This window comes from Apaloderma vittatum, unplaced genomic scaffold (assembly GCF_000703405.1).
Source record: "Apaloderma vittatum isolate BGI_N311 unplaced genomic scaffold, ASM70340v1 scaffold23888, whole genome shotgun sequence".
Lineage (NCBI taxonomy): Eukaryota > Metazoa > Chordata > Aves > Trogoniformes > Trogonidae > Apaloderma > Apaloderma vittatum.
The window spans coordinates 11,480-29,675 of NW_009732784.1; the positions used below are offsets into that span (position 1 = coordinate 11,480).

Sequence of the window (18,196 nt, forward strand, 5' to 3'; positions counted from 1 at the left end):
ATGGCCCATGCCCCCCAAAACCCGGCCTGCGCTCTGCTGAGACACAGCCTGCGGGCACCGGACACCATCGGCCTGATGGCGGAGGCTCGGAGATCAAGAGGCTGTTGGCACATGGGCTATGGCAGCCCAGAGCCCCGACTGGAAACTCAGTGGTGTTAAGACCGAGCATAGCTGAAGACAGCCTCATTTAGCTCAAAGCCCTAAAAGAAAAACCAAACCCATTTTGGGGGAAAAAGTGTGTTAACTTTCAACTAATTTCTTTAAAAAAGTTATCCTCTTCATTATCAACAGGTATACTCCAGTCACAGATAAATCGGTAACAGGCTCAGATCTCTTAAAATAACCCATAGTTAGTTCTGTTGCAGTCCAAGACAAAGATTATCTCTAAGTGTTTCTATAATAAACATTTAGTGCGTGACTTTTTATGAGATCAAGTCATGACTGACAGAGATGAAATTGCTAAACTGTTTTCTTAATTGGGTTTACACATTTAGTGAATCCAAATACATGGTTAGCTCCTCTCATTACTTTTGAGCAATTTTTTTTCAAGTCAAAACAAATGTAGTTTTGAACTCACACTAAAAGCTAAGTGAAATGCTTTGTTTGCCCAATACCTTAAAGTGACATGATCCGAACATGCTGGACATGCAGGGAACTGTGGGATTACAACCATGAGATTGTGAAAAGAACGGTCTAATTTTCTTTATTCGTATCCCATTCTCATCACAATATTCATCATAAGAATAGATTAATTTCAGCCATTGTCTGCCCTCATTGCAGCTTTTTTGTGCATAATGATGTTTCAGAAGGTTGATTTCAGATAAATCCTGTGCTATTGTGACTGTAGGCAGACAGGAGGGGTAAACATGCTTTGCCAGACTTTGACCCCACTCTAAAAAGGTTTGATGGCAGGACTTGGACACTGCCAGAGTCATCTTCTGCCCAGCAGACATCAGGGCAAACACAAATCAGAGTAAGATAGTATGGAAAAATGCTCCATTTTCTTCTGCCAAAGCTAACGGACATATTACCTGTTGACAAAATCTCATCTTACTAAGGTTAATAGGATTTGCTCTATCAATTTAATGGGGTCAGGATTAAAAAAAGAAAGGGAGAAACACACAATGTGCCTCTGTATGCTTCTATACCACTTTACGAAGCTCATTTGTGCTGCTGTTGTCTAAGGTCTCCTTTCACTGTCAGGGGGCTTTTTGTTCAGCTAAAACATCTGTTAAAAAGTACTTCAGAATGGCTGAATTAAACTACAAGAATCCATCCTTCTCCAAAAAAAACAAACCAAAGAAGATTTCAAGTGGTTCCCAAAACTCAGAACTTGGCAACGCTTTCTAGCTCTACTATGTGATGCCTTTGAACCGCTGAATATTTCCTTTTTTGTGGGTTGGTCAGGTCCTGCCTTTCCTCTGTGTCAGAGTAAGTGTAAGCCAAGTCTTTTAATCCTACCTAGACCGTAATTTGAACAGAGCGAAATGGCAAATTTGGAGTTAACAGAGATTAACGTTGGGAAGGGTAGCCTCCTGGAAGGCTTTGGCAATGTGGGTGATGGTGTTCTAAACCTGTGCCCAGGGCTGTGCAGTTTGAATTTCACTTTAAGTGAAACAAGGTCCATGAAACAAGGACCCCTGGAAATGGAACATGAACCCAACAGCAATTCAGGACTGACACTCAGGTTCACAGCAAAAGGTCCTTTATTTCTGGAACCTGAAGTGGAATTGAGTCAGATGATTGGCTTCTGCATCACTTCAGCGGTTAGAAATAGAGATATGAAAACCAGCTAACACCGTGTGGAAGGTCAGCTACAGAGCCAGCACGCGGATTGCCAGTGGTGTTGATGACAGGTGCCTTTTGCCTGCGAGAGGCTGACCTGCGCATCACAAAGCCATCCAAAGAAGTTTAATGGAGATATAGCCTCAAAATAGCACAGAAGTGAATACTTATTTAATGATTCTCCCCAACAGAAACAAAACCCAAAAAACCGAGGAAGTAAACTTTGCATGTATCAAAAAAGAATTGAAAAGAGCAATGTCCTAATGAGAAAAACAACAGATTTCATTTAGTATTTGAGTAATTCATAAAGCAATTGACCTAATAAAGAAAGAGCAAATTGATAGGCATGTTAGAATTAGGCATACAGCTACAGACAGACAGATAGATGTATGAGCCCCAAAGGACAAAACATTGTTATTGATATTTATATTCTGCTTGGGCATAAACATTTGTGAGAACGAAGACAAATTGACCTTTCTGAGGGTGAAAATGCTGCCATAGGCCATGCTCTCTCCAAACATCAGAAAATCTATCTAAAACCCATCCGACAAACTTTGCATATCTCTTCTCGCAGTGACTGTTCTCCTTGTACCCCAAACCCAGTTAAAACACAACACAAGGTGCTACATGTTCCACAGCTGATTCAGCCGCTGGGCTGAAATGTCCCAGTGAGACTCCTCCAGGCTGTTTCCTGTGTGGGGGGAGTTGCACCCCAGCCTGGACACAGACCCCATCCCCGACCCCTGGATGGGCTGCACCGGGAGTGTTGATGGCATAGGGGGTCCAAAACCTCTCCTGTTACCCCATCAGGCTCCTAGCAGCCCCAGCCTCTAAGCACTTCCAGCAGACATCAGGGACTCAAAATCTCTGGGAGTGCAAAGCCTCATCCTGGAAATGCTGATTTGCTGTTGCCACCCCAGCACTGCCTCAAGGAGGAGATAAACCAAGGAATGACTGCAACAGTCCCAACACCGTGAAGGACAAAAGGCTTAGAGTGACTTATTCATTGTCCTAAAACCAGATGAGGAAATTTAAGTTATGTAGATCTGTAGTGAGTGGGATGGTTCTATATTGTTCACTAAATGAGTAAACTTAGCACTTAATGGCAAACTTTAGTAAAACACTGGTTAATATTACGCAGCATAGCTACTTCTCTAGTTAAATATTTTATAAATAATTTAAGTATTAATTCATTGAGCATCTTACCTGGTTTCAGGTGAGCAAATGGAATTTCTCCTGTTAACAGCTCCCAGAGGCACAAGGCGTAGCTGAAAACGTCAGCTTTGATGGTGTACCTTGTGCACTGGGTGAACACCTCGGGGGCCATCCAGCGAAGGTTCTGCACAGCAGGAAACAGAAGAAACACCTTAACAGCGTTAACTTCCTCATATATGCATCTTTTGCCATATTTGTAGGTTTGTTTTCCTTTTCTTATTTCCTCGCCTCCATTGCTCCATAAAATAACTGGTAAATTTGCCACCAAAAGAAAAAAAAAAATCACGTAGCTTACACAGCCTAGGCAGCACATGATTGCAGATTACACGTAACAGCATCCGCGTAGCAGCTGTCCCAGCCCCATAAAGCCAGCCTGATCAGGCTTCAAATGAGAGAGAAGCACTAGAACAAAAGCAGAAGACCTAACCACAAAGCCTGGAGACCCCAGCATGAGACCCGAGCATGCCACATAACACCAATTAATACTGCCAAATAACACCAATTAACTACCACTGCAGCTGGCGGGTGGAAAACCTGAGGGCAGCTGTGTGGGCTTGGTGCCTTCTCTTGTGGGACGTCAGGGCTTTCTGCAGGAGCCCCACTCAGAGGCTGCTGCCTCAGCAACCAGCCCCTCACTGGAGTGATGAGCTCAGGGCGTTTGTGCAGGCTCCTTGCACCTCACCCACCGACCACGCAGGACCCAGGCCTGCAGCAGCACTCACTCCTCACACGTAGCTATGATGTGTTAAAAAGAAGATTGCCAGCCCCTGGCTGTAGCATCACCCACTCTGCTCCAGCCACAATGAGTCATTGTGATGATGCAAACTTTCATGACCACAGAATGACACGCAGAATACATCTGGACTAAAACTTACGATGACAACAATACTCTCTTGTAAAGCAGACCTTGTCAGCAAAAGGCTTGTAATGGAGAAAAGAACGCTGAGAGAAAATCAGCATTGAATAACTAATTCCCTATTAGAAATAGGAACCACCTGCCAGCAACGTATGTATGTGAGTGGGGAAAGGCGGATTAAAAAAATGACACTTTATAAAGGATTTTGGGGAAAACAGAGTTTCAGAGAGAACCTTATAAAGCACTACTTTGTGTTGCAGATATTACATACTCACTCATTTCTGCTCTTAAAGAGGCTTAAAGGAAAAAATAAAAAAGAAAAACTAGACAAAGAAACTTTAAGAGAGATGACATACCATACCAGTTCATCTTTTCCAACAACAGTATTTCTAGTGTCATTTTCTCCTGAACTGAGTTTACCTGTATGCTTTATGCTAATTATAGAACAAAACAAGAAACAAACCCCAGGTTGTTTTGTCATGTTGTCTTCATCCAGGGATTGCAAAAATCTAGATTCTGAAACACACAAAACAACGACAACAACAAGAAATTACTGTCAAGCCAATACAGATACCCACCTCATTATACCAAAGTCTGAGTAAAAAAGTGTGTTTTTTAAAAAACCATAACTCTGGGGTTTTGAGAGGCCAGGTAGTGACAGCTGGCCTTCAGTGAGGTTGTGTACAGACAATGAGACTTCTGACATCACATTTACAACAAACAGTTGTTGAGCCCTGCAATTTCAGTCCCAGGTCTGGGTCAGCACAGAGTCCCTCACAGATGCGGTTGTGTTGCCACTACCCTCTTGGGCTAAGCCGACGTTCGTGAGTCTCTGCTCAGCACATCCGCGGTGACACTGCACCGCAACAGCGGCCGTGTCTCAAGTCCAGGATTTCCTGAGGAGTCAGGTCCTGGAACCCCACCCTTGCTCCAACAGGAACGTGTTCATCAGGGGATGAACAACAGGCAGTGCATGAAATACAGAGTCGCAGAGTATAACCCAGTCTAATTTTGAACACAGAGTTACCAAGGTCCATAGCTGAAATGATAAGCTACACTCCACTCTTAACTAAAAGGAAAGAAACATGTCCTGCTGCCGCAGGGTTTGCAGACTTGCACAATCACACCATCCCCAGATCCCGAGCACTCGCCAGGAAAGAGGAGGGCACGTCTTCTGCTACCGGCTTTTTCACTCAGCTTCTTCCTCCAGCCTATGCTAGAGCTCACGCAAGCCAAGATGCCAGTTTTGACACTCACTGTCATCTGGGCTTCCCCGTCAGAGGAACTGCAGGGTATCCCACAGCCCCTGCCAGCTTAGGTCAGACAAAAAGTAAGGGTGTTGCCATCCTAAAATCCTTTTGTGTCCTCTCACGATAACAAAAGGAAGAGCAAACTCCTCAGCACATACTGAGTTTCTTAGTCAGCATATATTTAGTTTTAGAGAATTTGAGGTTAATTTATAAATGTTTCATAAAAACTCCTTACCTCCAAAATCAGCGACAACTGCATGGCCGTCCTCATACAGGAGAATGTTGTGACTGGGGAAAACCAAATAAGGTAATTGTTTAGTAGTGTCTTAAAGCTGGTGAAAATTTTACAGATTTTAGTTCATAGCTAAACTCTTGAGTTCAAATCACCTGATTAAGTAGAAAATTATCTATAGATAAACCACTAGCAACAGTTAATATTTATTGTTATAAAGCACAGATTAGCTCTGAGAAGGTGAACCCAATAGCTTCATGAAGGAGAATGTCAGCTTCTAATCAATACCAGAGCAAACCAATTTCTGTAATTAGTTATAGATCAAGTATAACAGCTTTATTAAGTATGTGCACTGAATCTCAGTGATGAAGTGGAAAAGATGATATCTGAATATAAACACAGTGATGTCCTTTAAACAAAATTACACGGACAGATTCTTTTCTCTCTTAAGGCTTACATAAGTGTAAATTCAGAGCACTAATTCCTAATTTAGGCCAATTTACACAGAAAGGAAGGAATAGATCTGAAGAGAAGTCTGGATAGAATGGGTCACTAGAAGTCATAAGAAATCCATTAAGCTGGGCAAAAACCCCATGATGACACATTTAATAATGCAAATGTTACTTTCCATAGGCAAAGGTACTTTATTTCTTAAAACACCTCCCTGTACTGGCGAAAAGAAGACACGTCACTGATCCCGTATCTTATTCCTGGGTGTAGGATCAAGGCTCCCCCTGCTCGCACTGGTGGAGATCTCCCAGTGGCTGGAGGTGAGGCTTCCCTCCTGCCTTTTGTTCATGTTCCGGGGCTGCAGCACCCCTTTTCAGAAGGACTTTGGGGTGGGCTGTGCTGGGTTACGCTGGACCTGAACGAGCCTCAGGTAAAGTGCCAGGTATCCACCTGCTGGGTAAGTCAGGAGCAGCTGGGGATTTTTTACTGTTCTACTTTATTTTCCCTGAAACGCGTATTCCTCATCATTGCCTGATGGCATAATCGCAAGCATGAAGCATTGTTTGATATTGGCCATCAGGGGAGCCGCATTTTGCCATTCAGTCTTAAAAATTATGCTCACAAGAATCACAGCAGCTTCGGCTGTGGGGGAAGCGGCACCTTCCTCCACGGCTGCTTCGGTGACCTGTGTGCGGTGGCAATGGCTGGTGTCCTGCAGAGCTGCAGCTCAAGACCGCGGCTGGGGATGCAAGAAATCCCAGGAAAATGTGATATTCGTATTAGACGTAGGCATTAGATTTTTTTGTTTCAACATCAATTCTTCATCTTTGCCCCAGAGAGTTTCTGGAGTTAGGAAGAAAGGAATAAATGCAGGAAAATTCTTGCTTGGTCAGCACATGGGGCATTCTCTGTCAGGCCGTGTAGAGATTAGAGAAATCATTTATCAAAGATAATTACTTGTACTGACATCCATTAAAGTGTTTTGATTTCAGTGAAATCTTTGAAACCATAGCAACTGCAGACCTGAGGAATGTAAAGGATTGGATAACCAGAACCTTTCTTAGATTATCAGTGGAGACATTTGGAGGCTTAAAGTGAAATCTACTGGATTTGTCCTGAAGCTACTAGAACCAAAGAGGTGAATTAGGAGATTTGTGTGGTGACTTAAATCCATTTATTGAAGGTAATGTAAAGAAAATTCAGCTTTATTTATATATGATTTGTTCAAAGACAGTGAGGGATAAGGAGGAAATCTAACCCTGTGTATGCATCATTTCTATTAATAAAAAGATTTTTAAAAAAATAAGCTTCCAAGTATGAAAAAAATCCCTACTGCAAAAGAAATCTGCATAAGACTCTTATCCATTTTATAAAAGTGTCATCTTCTGAGCAGCTAGGAAGAAGAGCTGCAAACCGAACCGAACCGAACCAAACCAAACCAAGTCAAACCAAACCAAACCAAACCAAATCATAGTATTTCTAACACTGGAGCTGTAAAAAGGTAAAAACCAAATGGGCATTTATTACACATTTTTTATCTTGTTAGCTTTGATTAAGAGAAAAAAAGTAACATGGCCCTTGGAAAGCAATGAATTCTCATTTGAGGGCACTTTACTCTTGGACCAGGACTGGACAGAAAAAAGACTAGGTGCTACAAGTGAGAAAAACATCAACTCCTGAATTCTGGAGATTTAGAATCGATCAAATCTAAGTGAACAAGACAGAAGTTCCCAGCCTTGCAAGCAGAATATCTGCTCTGGAGAGACATTCAGTCTGAAGTAATTAGCCCTCCTTAGGAGGAGGATAAGTCTTCCGGGCAGACTGCCACCACAAGACAGAGACTAGGTTAATGTCCCAAGATAAATTAAGTCCCAAAGGTCCTGGAAGGAAACTCATTTAGTAGTGAGGGTTGAGAAATAAGCCCAAGTATTTCTGGAAACTTTCAAGATTGCAGCTTTTGATTTTCTCCTGAATTAAAATGGAAAGCAGGCACTTCCTAATGTGCTGTGCAAGAAAATGACATGTTTTTCCCCTGTGAGTAACTAAATAGCCTGACTCAAGGGTTCCATTCTGAATTTATTCTCTAAGCTGGCCTACATTATAAATTATGATAAATCCTAGGAGCCCATCTTCCCCGATTATCAACCAACCACATGTAAAAAGGAAAATGTTGATAATTCCCAGGGAGAATTTTCATGACCTTCATTCCTTACTGAAAACCAAGCCACAACTTCTCTGCTAGAAAATACTTCACATGGAGAGCTTCCAGCCAGCCCTTCCTTCCAAGGCTCTGCGCAGACCAGTCACTAGGGGGGATGTTTGTGAGGTGTCACATCATCTCTGCATTTTCCCTCATGGTGAGTGTGCGTAATAGGGATCAGTTCCACCCTTTGGCAGCACTTGTTTCAGCTCAAATGCACATGTCAATTCTGAGGAGATAAATCAAATTCTATTTACTTTGCCAAAAGCATAGAGAAGAAGAGCAAACAGTTACAAAGGATGGGAAATGTAGTAGGTAATACCTGCTTTTGCCAGCTCTATCACCCAGGCAGTACAAATCGAGACAGTTTTGCTTCTTGTGCTTGTCAGTATCTTGTGGAACCAAACTATTTGGGAGTAACAGGCTTTATCAGGTGTAAATCCTTTTTTAATCTTATTTTTTATGTGCCCAATCTTTAATGGACCAAAAAAGGAGTAAGAAAGATGGAAAAAAGGAGAGATCCCTTTTTTGCTCTCACAGTCCTTTAATCCCCAGGGAATGGCAGCAAGCATTAAATCAGATGAGTTTCTGAGACGTTCTTGGTTACATCTCTCAAAGATGGGCATACTCCCTCGTCATTCAGGAGACACTACTGGCTTTGTGAGCGCTGGGACACTGCAGATTCGACTTGGTGAATCTTCAAAACCTTAGCCTCAAAAATCTGTCTTTCTCCTAACATCAGTCTCCATTTCATGGCTTTTGACTGCACTGTGGAACTTGAAATTAGGGAGTCCTTCCCCTTCTGCAGCACTTTTTGTGGAGGGATAGAGAAGGAAAGGATTGAAGCTCTGTCAGTCAAAATGACCAAAATTGAATCTAGTCCCAAATGTCTTTTATTCTGTGTTTTGCAAGGGGCTCAGTCTAATCTGCTGGTAGGTTTTGCCACATGAAACGAAATGTTCTGCCGGAGGTAAGGTTTGAAGCCGCTGTTGTACATGGTTACACAACTCATCTGGGCATTTCATTCTGAAGTCAGTCTGACTTTGGGGAAGGTTTTGAACTAGATGATCTTGGAGGTCTCTCCCAACTTAACTGCTCTATGATTTTATCAACCGTAGCTTTCCAGTGGCCTCTAAACTCCCTGCAGACAAGCATCTCTTCATGGAACAAACTATGTGGGAGTTTGCTAAGGGAACTCGTTAACTCCCCAAGCATTGAATAAACACCTGTATGCATATTTATATACATATGGGCATGCACTTCTCTTGATCCATAAATAACTTTTGGATGAACTTATCTCCTGCTCTTCTTCTTCTTCATATCATACTGAGAATACAGTACTACAATGCTGACACATTTGACAGCACGTAGTTGTCAGAACTGAAGTGTTCTCTCCCTGTGCACAAATAAAGTTTAGCTCCCCACACTCAGAACTGGCCGTACTCACAACACTACGGAAACTCAGACTGGAATTAAAGTTTGCAGTGGTTACAAATACAGGTGAACACCTACACTGTCATCACTGGGACAAACCCACAATACTTGTCTAAAGAGAAAGAACACATTTTGGAAGGCACCTACTGCACATGAAGAGAATAAAAATCTCATCAGAAGCCAAGAGAAGGTGAAGAGGCCAGTTAGGAGTCGTTGGTAGATCCTGAGCACTTCTGACTTAAAAGTGAAGGTAAGCTATGACAAAATCGATAGATTATCTGTTCCTAAAGACTCGAATACATAGCCGTGTTCCACCTGAAGTGATAGTTAACCAGAGTTTCAGCGCATGTTACACGAGCCAGACTCTGGGATGGCAGGTTCTACAGCAGAGGACTGGGCTTGTTGACTCACAGAAAGCGTCACGGTCCTGTGCTGAGCGACGACTAAAATGATTGTTTTCGGTTTCATTATCTGCAGAGTGGATTGAACAAGAGGCTAAGCAAAGTGTTTGAAAAATACATCCCCATGAGAAAAATTATGTGCTTTCGTTCCTGGCTGTGTAGGAACCGACTATTTTGAATCTAAGTTTTGTTTTCCAGTCTTCAGAATTATTTCAGGTTTATGTCTTGTTCAACACAACACCTTCAACTGAAGATTTCTTAGAAGAGAAGCTGAACCATAAGATATGAGGGTTTTGGAAACTGTAATTTGAAGTCAGTAAATTGCAAAAAAAATAAGGGTAATAGTTTTCAAGGAAGGCTAGCTACTAGTTAGACTAAAAGGTGGTCTGATCCACTTCGGTATATTTACAGCTTCTGAGATCCTTTATTCTTAACCTCGCAGTGGATCATTGCAACATTGGCGTGAAATTATAAATGGTTGTATCCTGCAAGGAGCATTGATTCCAGTGGATATTACTGTGCACAAACATCTGGTGTGAGCCACAGTACTTATTGATTCCATCATGTCCAAATTGCTTTTCTTGTAATATTGACTTTTTTCTGCAAGAGCATATCCATGTGAGCAGAAGTCTTCACATTAAAGAGTCTGGCTTTCAAAACAGTTAAAAACATCTCTGTGCTGCCCTTCCAGACCTGAGCAGTGTTTCTGAATCATGTCTTGCCAGGTGTGGAGCAGTCAAAGCAGTTAAATTAATGGTGACAGACTACCTGCCTTTGACTCACGTGTGGAGTCCCACCGAGCTCCCCACAGTTGAAGGTTTCAGCTCCCGGCTGTGGGGCTTGGTCAGGTGTAGAAATACAGTTTGGATGGTTTAAGAGGGTGGTTACACACCCCTGCTCCTGCCAGGAGAGGCAGCACGAGGACGGTGGCTAACAGCTCACCTGAGGAGCCTGTGGCAGCAGGAAAACACAGGCACCTCAGGGGTGGGGGTGCTGGGGTTTGTTTTGCTTTGTTTTCTAAAGGGAATCTCTCCAAAGAAAACCCCGTAACATGAGGGGTGCCCCACCTGGGACTCCCACCTGCACTGTCCTGAAATAAGCACAGGTTAGGAGTGTGGGTCTATACAGCTCGGGATGGGCAGGACAACCAGTGTCTATACCCGGGCTCTCTAAAAGGGCTCAATAAAATGCAGTTATTGGGACAGAGCAGTAACAATGGATCAAAATTCATTACTATGCTGGAGATGTAAGCTTTTCTCTCAAACTTTGAAAAAGCTTTATGGATCTCGGTTTCCTGGAAGAGACTTTGTAATAAGGACATAAAGTGGAAAATGGAAGGCAAACTTGTGAGGAAGAGATACCAGGAATTAACAAAACCGAAGCTTTGATTATTTTTCTTTGTTGTTTCCATGTTTGATCAAGATGAAGCACAGTCAGCAGCCAAGCAAAAAATGAACTCAGTGTGTGTGTTCTAAACAAAACATTACATTTCCCCCAATTTGAAAGATCAGCTCAAATATGTCAAGATTTTGTGAAGACAGTAACGCTGAGACAGCGATGCAGCATGATGCATCTCAAAAAAAAGGAAAGGATCTACGTGCCTGAGAGGAGCTGAAATATCTTCAAATGTGGAGGGGTTGGGGGGTGAAAACCACGCCTGCCTGAGCAGGACGAGCTCCGTGCTGGGCTGTGTCCCTCGCCCCCTGCACGCAGCAGCTGCTTGGCTCTTCTATCCCGACCGATCCACAGCTTAGGAACCAGCTGTACTTTTCCAAGCAGCTTAGAAATAACATGAAGCATAGTGAGCATCACTTTTTGGAGGAGAGAAAGAAAATCCAGAGTTTTTACACGCTAATTAATTTGTTTTTCAAAACGCTGTGATACTATCACAGAATGCGACTGCACATTGCTGCAGGGACGAGACACCTGCCATTGATGCCAGCAACCAGAGAAGCTGAAAGAGCTGGAGTAACATCTCCTCACTTCGTGCTTAACCTGGTTCTTCTGGATATTTAGCTGAAACAGCCAGACCCTGCTCAATTACTGTCACACTCACTAGTGAAAAGAGGGAGTTCTGTACAGGGTACAGAAGCCTGATGACAGAGGAAACCTTTAAAAACAACTGGAAAAGTGAGTAATCACCACATTTATGATCTTTTACAGCTCTATGAAGGTTGGACAGAGTCAAGCCGAGGGACAAAGACAAAATACTTGCTATTTAAATGTTTGCTAGTGAAAGATATGCATGACACTGTACAAGAATATAGATCATGATCATGCAGGCAAAATATCTTTTGCCTGTTGCAAGATGTCATTTAGCAGAAAAGTGTATATAGAATCTGTTGAAAATTGATTTACTGATTCAAGGAAGCTACTGCAATTGATTGAATTTTCAGCAAAGAACAGACAAGAGGAAGCAAAAAAGCATCACTTGCGGGCAACAAGTAAAGAGCAAGGCTTTTAGAAATTAGCATCACAAACATAGATTTTCAAACAAACTGAGAATGTGGGGAAAGATGCACAAAATGCTTTAGCTGGGTCAAAAGCTCCCAGCGACTCTGAAGATCAAGGCTTTTATTCAACAGTCACTACTCTTTCATGGCACACAGCTTTTGAATGGCCAAGCAAATTACAATCTAAAAGCGTATGAATGTGGACACAACAACGCTTACGTGATATTCATCAAAATGTTGACTGATCCGAGTAAATTCAGGATAGTGAAAAGTATATGAAAAAAAGAAATGAAGAAGTTGGTAATGGCTTACATGATGAAAGGATAATGAAAGTAATATCGATGGTTTCAACAGAAAAACACAACTTGCTGTATTAGAGCTACAGATATGAGCAAGAACAGTCAAGTGAGGAACACAAATTTCACTAGATGGTAGTTTTTAGGACAGAGGAAATTTAAGCTCTCACAGCCAGGACTCCCACAAATCACTGTCCTTAAGATTTCTGGCTTCATCTAATCCAAACCTTGGGATGATAAATTTAATCATGAACAGTGTAGTGAGTTCATACAATGTAGCCATGACTCTTTTAGTTTATATGTGATCTGATTTTAGCTCCCATACATACCTTCCATCAAAATATTTGAATGATTTGAGAATGACATTTGGAATTGTTTCGAGAACCCCAACAGATATCCAACGAAAATACTAATCAAACACAAGGCTGAACTAGAGGGACTTTTGAAGGTCGTAGCCTGGGTTGGATGTAGGCACAGGAATCATAAAAGATGACAGAATTTTCTGTGGTCTTGGTTCAAATGTGACCTCTGTCAACAGGGACAAAAATTGTCACCATGAATTAAATGTATTGAGCCCTAGCTTCAATTTCAGGCTACTCCAGGATTATACAGACCTCGAACTTGACAATACTCATGGGCAGACCTGGACTGACTTTTCATGGGGAAGCTGAGAAATCCATAAAGAGACCCCTCTCCATGCACGGCACGCGTCTTTCTGACAAAACAACGCTGGGATGCCCCTCTCGGTGTCAGAGAGTGGACATTCCCGAAAGCAGGAGGGTTTTGGAAGGATTTTGTTGGTCTGGTACCGCCAGTGAACAGCACAGTTCCTAATGGTTCTTTTCTAGAGTGAAAAATACGACCCACAGAAATAGGGCTTAGAAGGTACAGGCTCACAAACACTATCAATGCCTCAGTGGCACTTGGAAATTTGAGAACTAGAGACGAGAGAGGAACTCTGAAGCCTCTGCTTTGAGAAATACAGCAAGATAAATCTGATCTGATCTGGCAGGATGTCAATAATGAGCTCAGCAGAACCAGAAACGAATTGTCTTCTGTTAAGGCCACACAGAGTTTGAAATGGTGAGACCAAGCCTCAGTCCCTTCATGAAATCACAGAAGGAGAAAACCAAGAAAAGAACTCGAAACGTGTAAGGATGCCAGCTTTTGCAGAAGCGGGAGGTTTCGCGGGGCTGCCCAGTGAAAGAGTTTCTCTCCCTTGACTTGCGGCGCGTGTCCCCTTCCCCGGGAGCAGGGCCAGGAGAAGAGCCGTCTGCCTTCAACATGCTGCAGGCTTAATGAAAGGCAACTGCTATTTTAAGGTTTCATGAGGGGTTTTATAACAAAGAGGAGCTGCAGACACCATCCCCATTACCACCAGGCTTCCATCCTCTCTTTCATCTCTCTCACTAAGTCAGCGCTCAGAAACTTTTACAGAGAGTTAGAGCCATCAAACGAAGTTTAGTCGCTCAAAGGCTTGGTCCAGCCATGTTCACCTGCTATGGCTTAAATTAAATTGATACTAAAATGGTCTCCTTTTTATTAAAGCGCTATAATCATCGTGGCTGCAATCCCTCATACGGTGCGAGTAGTAATAAGCTGATACATGTCACCATTGCTGATAGCTGTCAGAACTTCTTTTTCCAGAGTTGGAAAGCAAAATAAAACTCCCAACTATTCTCAAAATGGAAGGATAACCCCTTTTCCAGGGTAGAGACATGAAAGATTCATTTTCTCCTCTGCTCTGTCAAGTCATATTGCAGATTTATTTAATGCATTATGTGCATTGCATTAGATTTCAGAACGCACAAAGAGGGTTACAAGCTATGTGAAAATTTAAGGTAAAAAATTTGAGGATCCCGTGAAGCCACTGGCAAAACTTAACACATAACTTCACTCTTGGTCTTCCTCTTAAGTTGTTGTAAAGATTTTCATGTAATAACTGTGCCCGTGGGCTGATTGGGACTCACGCTGAAAACACTACTTCTGCTCTCACAATAAAAAGTTTCAGAAGTTAAGCTACTCCCAGCAGGACACATCAACCCGCTGACGTCCTTATAGCAAATTATCTTCTGACCCTCGCAGATATGATCTGGTAAAAGTTCTGTGAGGCAATGATATGCTTTTCATCTCTCTAGTGAGATGCTGTTTGGGGTTTTCTTTTGTCAAAAACATTATTTAAAATACTTCAGTGCAGAACTATTTTTTAATAGCCAGCAGTGATGAGGCAAAAAGCTGAACTGCTTCAAAAGAGCTTCTCCCTCTGAGCTCTGGGGATTGGTGGCCCAAAAAGAACCCGTGCAGGGACGCAGGGGTGGGAAGGAGGCTCAGTGAGGAAGTGGAGGTCAGAGCCAGGGGGTGAGCAGAAGGTACCTTGGCTGTTAAGGGGAAGGACGGGAGGTGGTGCACATGGATGGGATGAGATGGAGAGATCAGGCAAGTACAATCATGGAAAAAGAAAAATGGGGTAGTAAGAAGACATTTTTCCAGCCCATCTTTTTTGTAGGTTGATGCTCAGTTTGCTTTCTTGCACAGCAAATCCTAGCTAATCTGGTTTATATTTTAAAAAATGGACACTCACCAGGCTTGGCTTAAACAGCTTGTTTCTGTAACATCTACAAAAACCTCTCGAACTGGTGGAGGGCCGTTGCTCCTATCAATAGCTTCTTTTTTTTTGGTTTTGAGATTGAAAGGTTAATGTAAAAAAACTCTGTTCAGTGCCAAGCTTTTCCTCCCAATTTACTATACTGAAAGCCTGTGATATCAATAGTTTCTCTTTGCTCTTAATCCAGACCTTGTCATACAAGACAGGTTAAGACTGATTTGCCAAAAGGGTAAAGGTATCTCTTCAGAAACTGTTAGCGACCCTGACTTGGGCCAGAACTGAAGGACCAGAACTAGGAATCAGGTCTTTAGCAAGAGGATTATCTTCATCTAAAACTCACATTTCAATATATTTAGGTATTTCAGCAGCCTTCGCTGAAATATGCACCTCAAGGGACTAGTATCACAGCTAGAACAGCAAGAACAGCTTTTTCTCTGCATACTGAGAACCTGGTGCTTCCACCTGGGTAACACCAAAGAAATGAAGTGAGGGGACAGCCCTGCACTAGATTTTAGCTCTTAGAAATGATCCAGTCAGAGATGCTTTTATCTGTAACAGATGGGCCAAACAAACCAAGAAACTGTCAGATGAACTCAGTCGTTATGGGAAAATATTTAAAGCAAAAAAGACAAAACAAAGGAAAGGAGATGAAGTAATGAAAGAAAGTGAAAAAGTGTTATCTGAAAGCACAGTGCTGTGCTGAAAACTACCTGAGAGTTCTCAAATGAATGTACTTAGATTAAGCCTCCACATAGTCTATATGCATGGATAAGAATAGCACATCAGCAATGTCCTTCTGAACGCCATACATGGATCCTAATCACACAGAAACACCATATCTGCACATCGAAATAAACTGGGTATGTAACTGGTGATGGGTAACAGCAGCCACTTCTACGTGCCTGTAGCGGTTCCAACGTGAGCAGACGGATGCACTCTTACCTGGGAGCAGACGAATAAAGCAAAGTGGGCTCCAACTTGCGGTCAGAGTATAAAGCAGAATTTGTGCCAATATTGCTGACCCAGGGCACACAAACCCCACAAGTCTGGCTTGCAGTGATGTGGTTTGCAGGCTGTGCAGTTTCTTTTGCATTAGTGATCTGACTTTCTTCTTCAGTCTGCAAGGATTTTTTTTTTCTTTTGCAACAACAAGAGTTATCTTTTTGTTTAAAAAATGACTGCAAGTGGAGGTACTAATTTTTGAAAGCATCCCTTTGAACCCAAAGTTCTTGGGCACTGAGAGAGAATTCAAGATGTTATCATTATAGACCTGCCTGGCTCTCAAATTTGTCACCATGGGTCACTGCTGGAGACAGGACCTGGAGCTCATGGGCTTTGGCTTGCACCTCTGAGATGCAGAGAGTGGGATTTGTTGTATCACCACCACTCTATAGGACTGGTCACTTGAGATATAAACAATATGAACATTTCTGTGATTTATTTAAAAACAAGTAGTTAAGCTAGTGGAAGATGAAGAGGTTTGTATCTGACACTGAGGAAACCCTTTTCGTGACTCACTCCATCCCACTTCTAAGAAACCTTTTCTGTAGAAGCTTTCTTGTCACAGTGCTCGCACACAGCAGGAGCTGTTCCCAAGCAAACTATGGCGGCTGGAAAGCACAGCAGCTATTCCGCGCTGACCTGGTTGCTCTTCTTTAAATACATCTACAGGTAGTTTTGGTTTGCCCATTTCCACAGCAGAAGCTAGTGCAGGATGGCCACTTTGAGCCATTTCTGCCGTAGACACGACACAAAAGGCCACCTCAGCAGAGAAGGTGAGGTTCTTGCTTCTAACAAAGGCTGAACATTGGTGGGCCAGAGGCAAGCAAATACCAGTTTTTAGCAGCTGCATCCTTCAACCACAACTACAGTTCAGCAAACGTGACTCGGAGGGGTTTGTTGGGTTTCATTTCCAGAGGGACAGCTGCACGCCCGACTCGGTTTTTATGGTAGTGGCACCGCCAGCGGCTCCTGGGCTGGGATTTACCTCCCAGGGCTCTGTGGGTCTCGGCACAAGCACTCGGTCCAGGCTGGACGACTTCTCCTGCCTGGGGACAGGCACGGCCTCAGCCAAGGGTCCTCCCTTCCCTGGAGACAAAGGGCAGGCTGTGCCTTCCAGAAGGCTTCTCTCACCTCTGCACCAACCTTAGAGGCACCAGTGACTAGTTTAAATCAGGCACTTGGTTCTTAGAGGGGCAAAAATAGGTGAAATTAATTAATTAATGTTTTGGATTCAAAAAGCTGTAATAGAGAACATAAATTGCATAAAGACTATCCCACAGGACTAGCGTATGTGCAGATAAGGTATAAACATTTTGTAAATTTAGGTAGGAGATCTGCTAGTGAAATTGCTGCGCGCATGACGTTGACTATGGTCTGCTGGGTCGTTTAACCAGAATGCACTAAAGCCTCCAGTGAGGGCGAAGCCCAGTGCGGCAATGCCAGCCCTTCCCCGGGGGTCTGGCACACCCGCAGGGGGCTGCACACCCACAGCTGCTGTGGCCCCTGAAGTTTTAGGCCAAAGAAAGCAACTTACCTGTTCAGATCACGGTGTATGATTGGTTGAGTGAGGTTGTGAAGGTACTCCATGCCTTTGGCAACATCCACGGCAATGATTAGCTTAGACTGCAGATCAAGAGTTCTGTATTTTGAAAAAATAAATAAAAAAGTTACTCAAAGTCAATAAATAGACAAAAATTATCTGTATATAATTCTGATCTGTAAATTGTGGAACCTTTACAATTATTTTAAATTGTTTTAAATATAAAATAATGCTATATAATCTATGCAATGCAAACATGGATAATGAAAAATAATGACAATATTGATTTTGTGATTACTTACTAAATTCCCTAAAAATTTTTCTAGTGGGTTCATGTAATCATAGAATCATGGAATGATTTGTGTTGGAAGGGATCTCAAAGATCACCTAGTTCCAACCCCCTGCCATGGCAGGGACATCTCCCACTAGATCAGGCTGCTCTGGGCTCCATCCAGCCTGGCCTTGAACCTTGCAGGG

The 18,196-nt window shown here is 42.7% G+C and overlaps 1 protein-coding gene across 1 annotated transcript in view; it reads right to left on the reverse strand.

The window, feature by feature from the left end:
- LOC104278630 (serine/threonine-protein kinase TNNI3K-like) overlaps positions 1–18,196 on the reverse strand; it is a gene marked incomplete at its 3' end in the record, with an annotated part of 42,685 nt that overhangs the window by 11,153 nt on the left and 13,336 nt on the right. Inside the window, 4 exon segments of the mRNA XM_009875656.1 lie at positions 2,992–3,124; positions 4,320–4,372; positions 5,342–5,394; positions 17,714–17,818. Of these exon segments, the coding sequence (XP_009873958.1) occupies positions 2,992–3,124; positions 4,320–4,372; positions 5,342–5,394; positions 17,714–17,818 (344 nt within the window).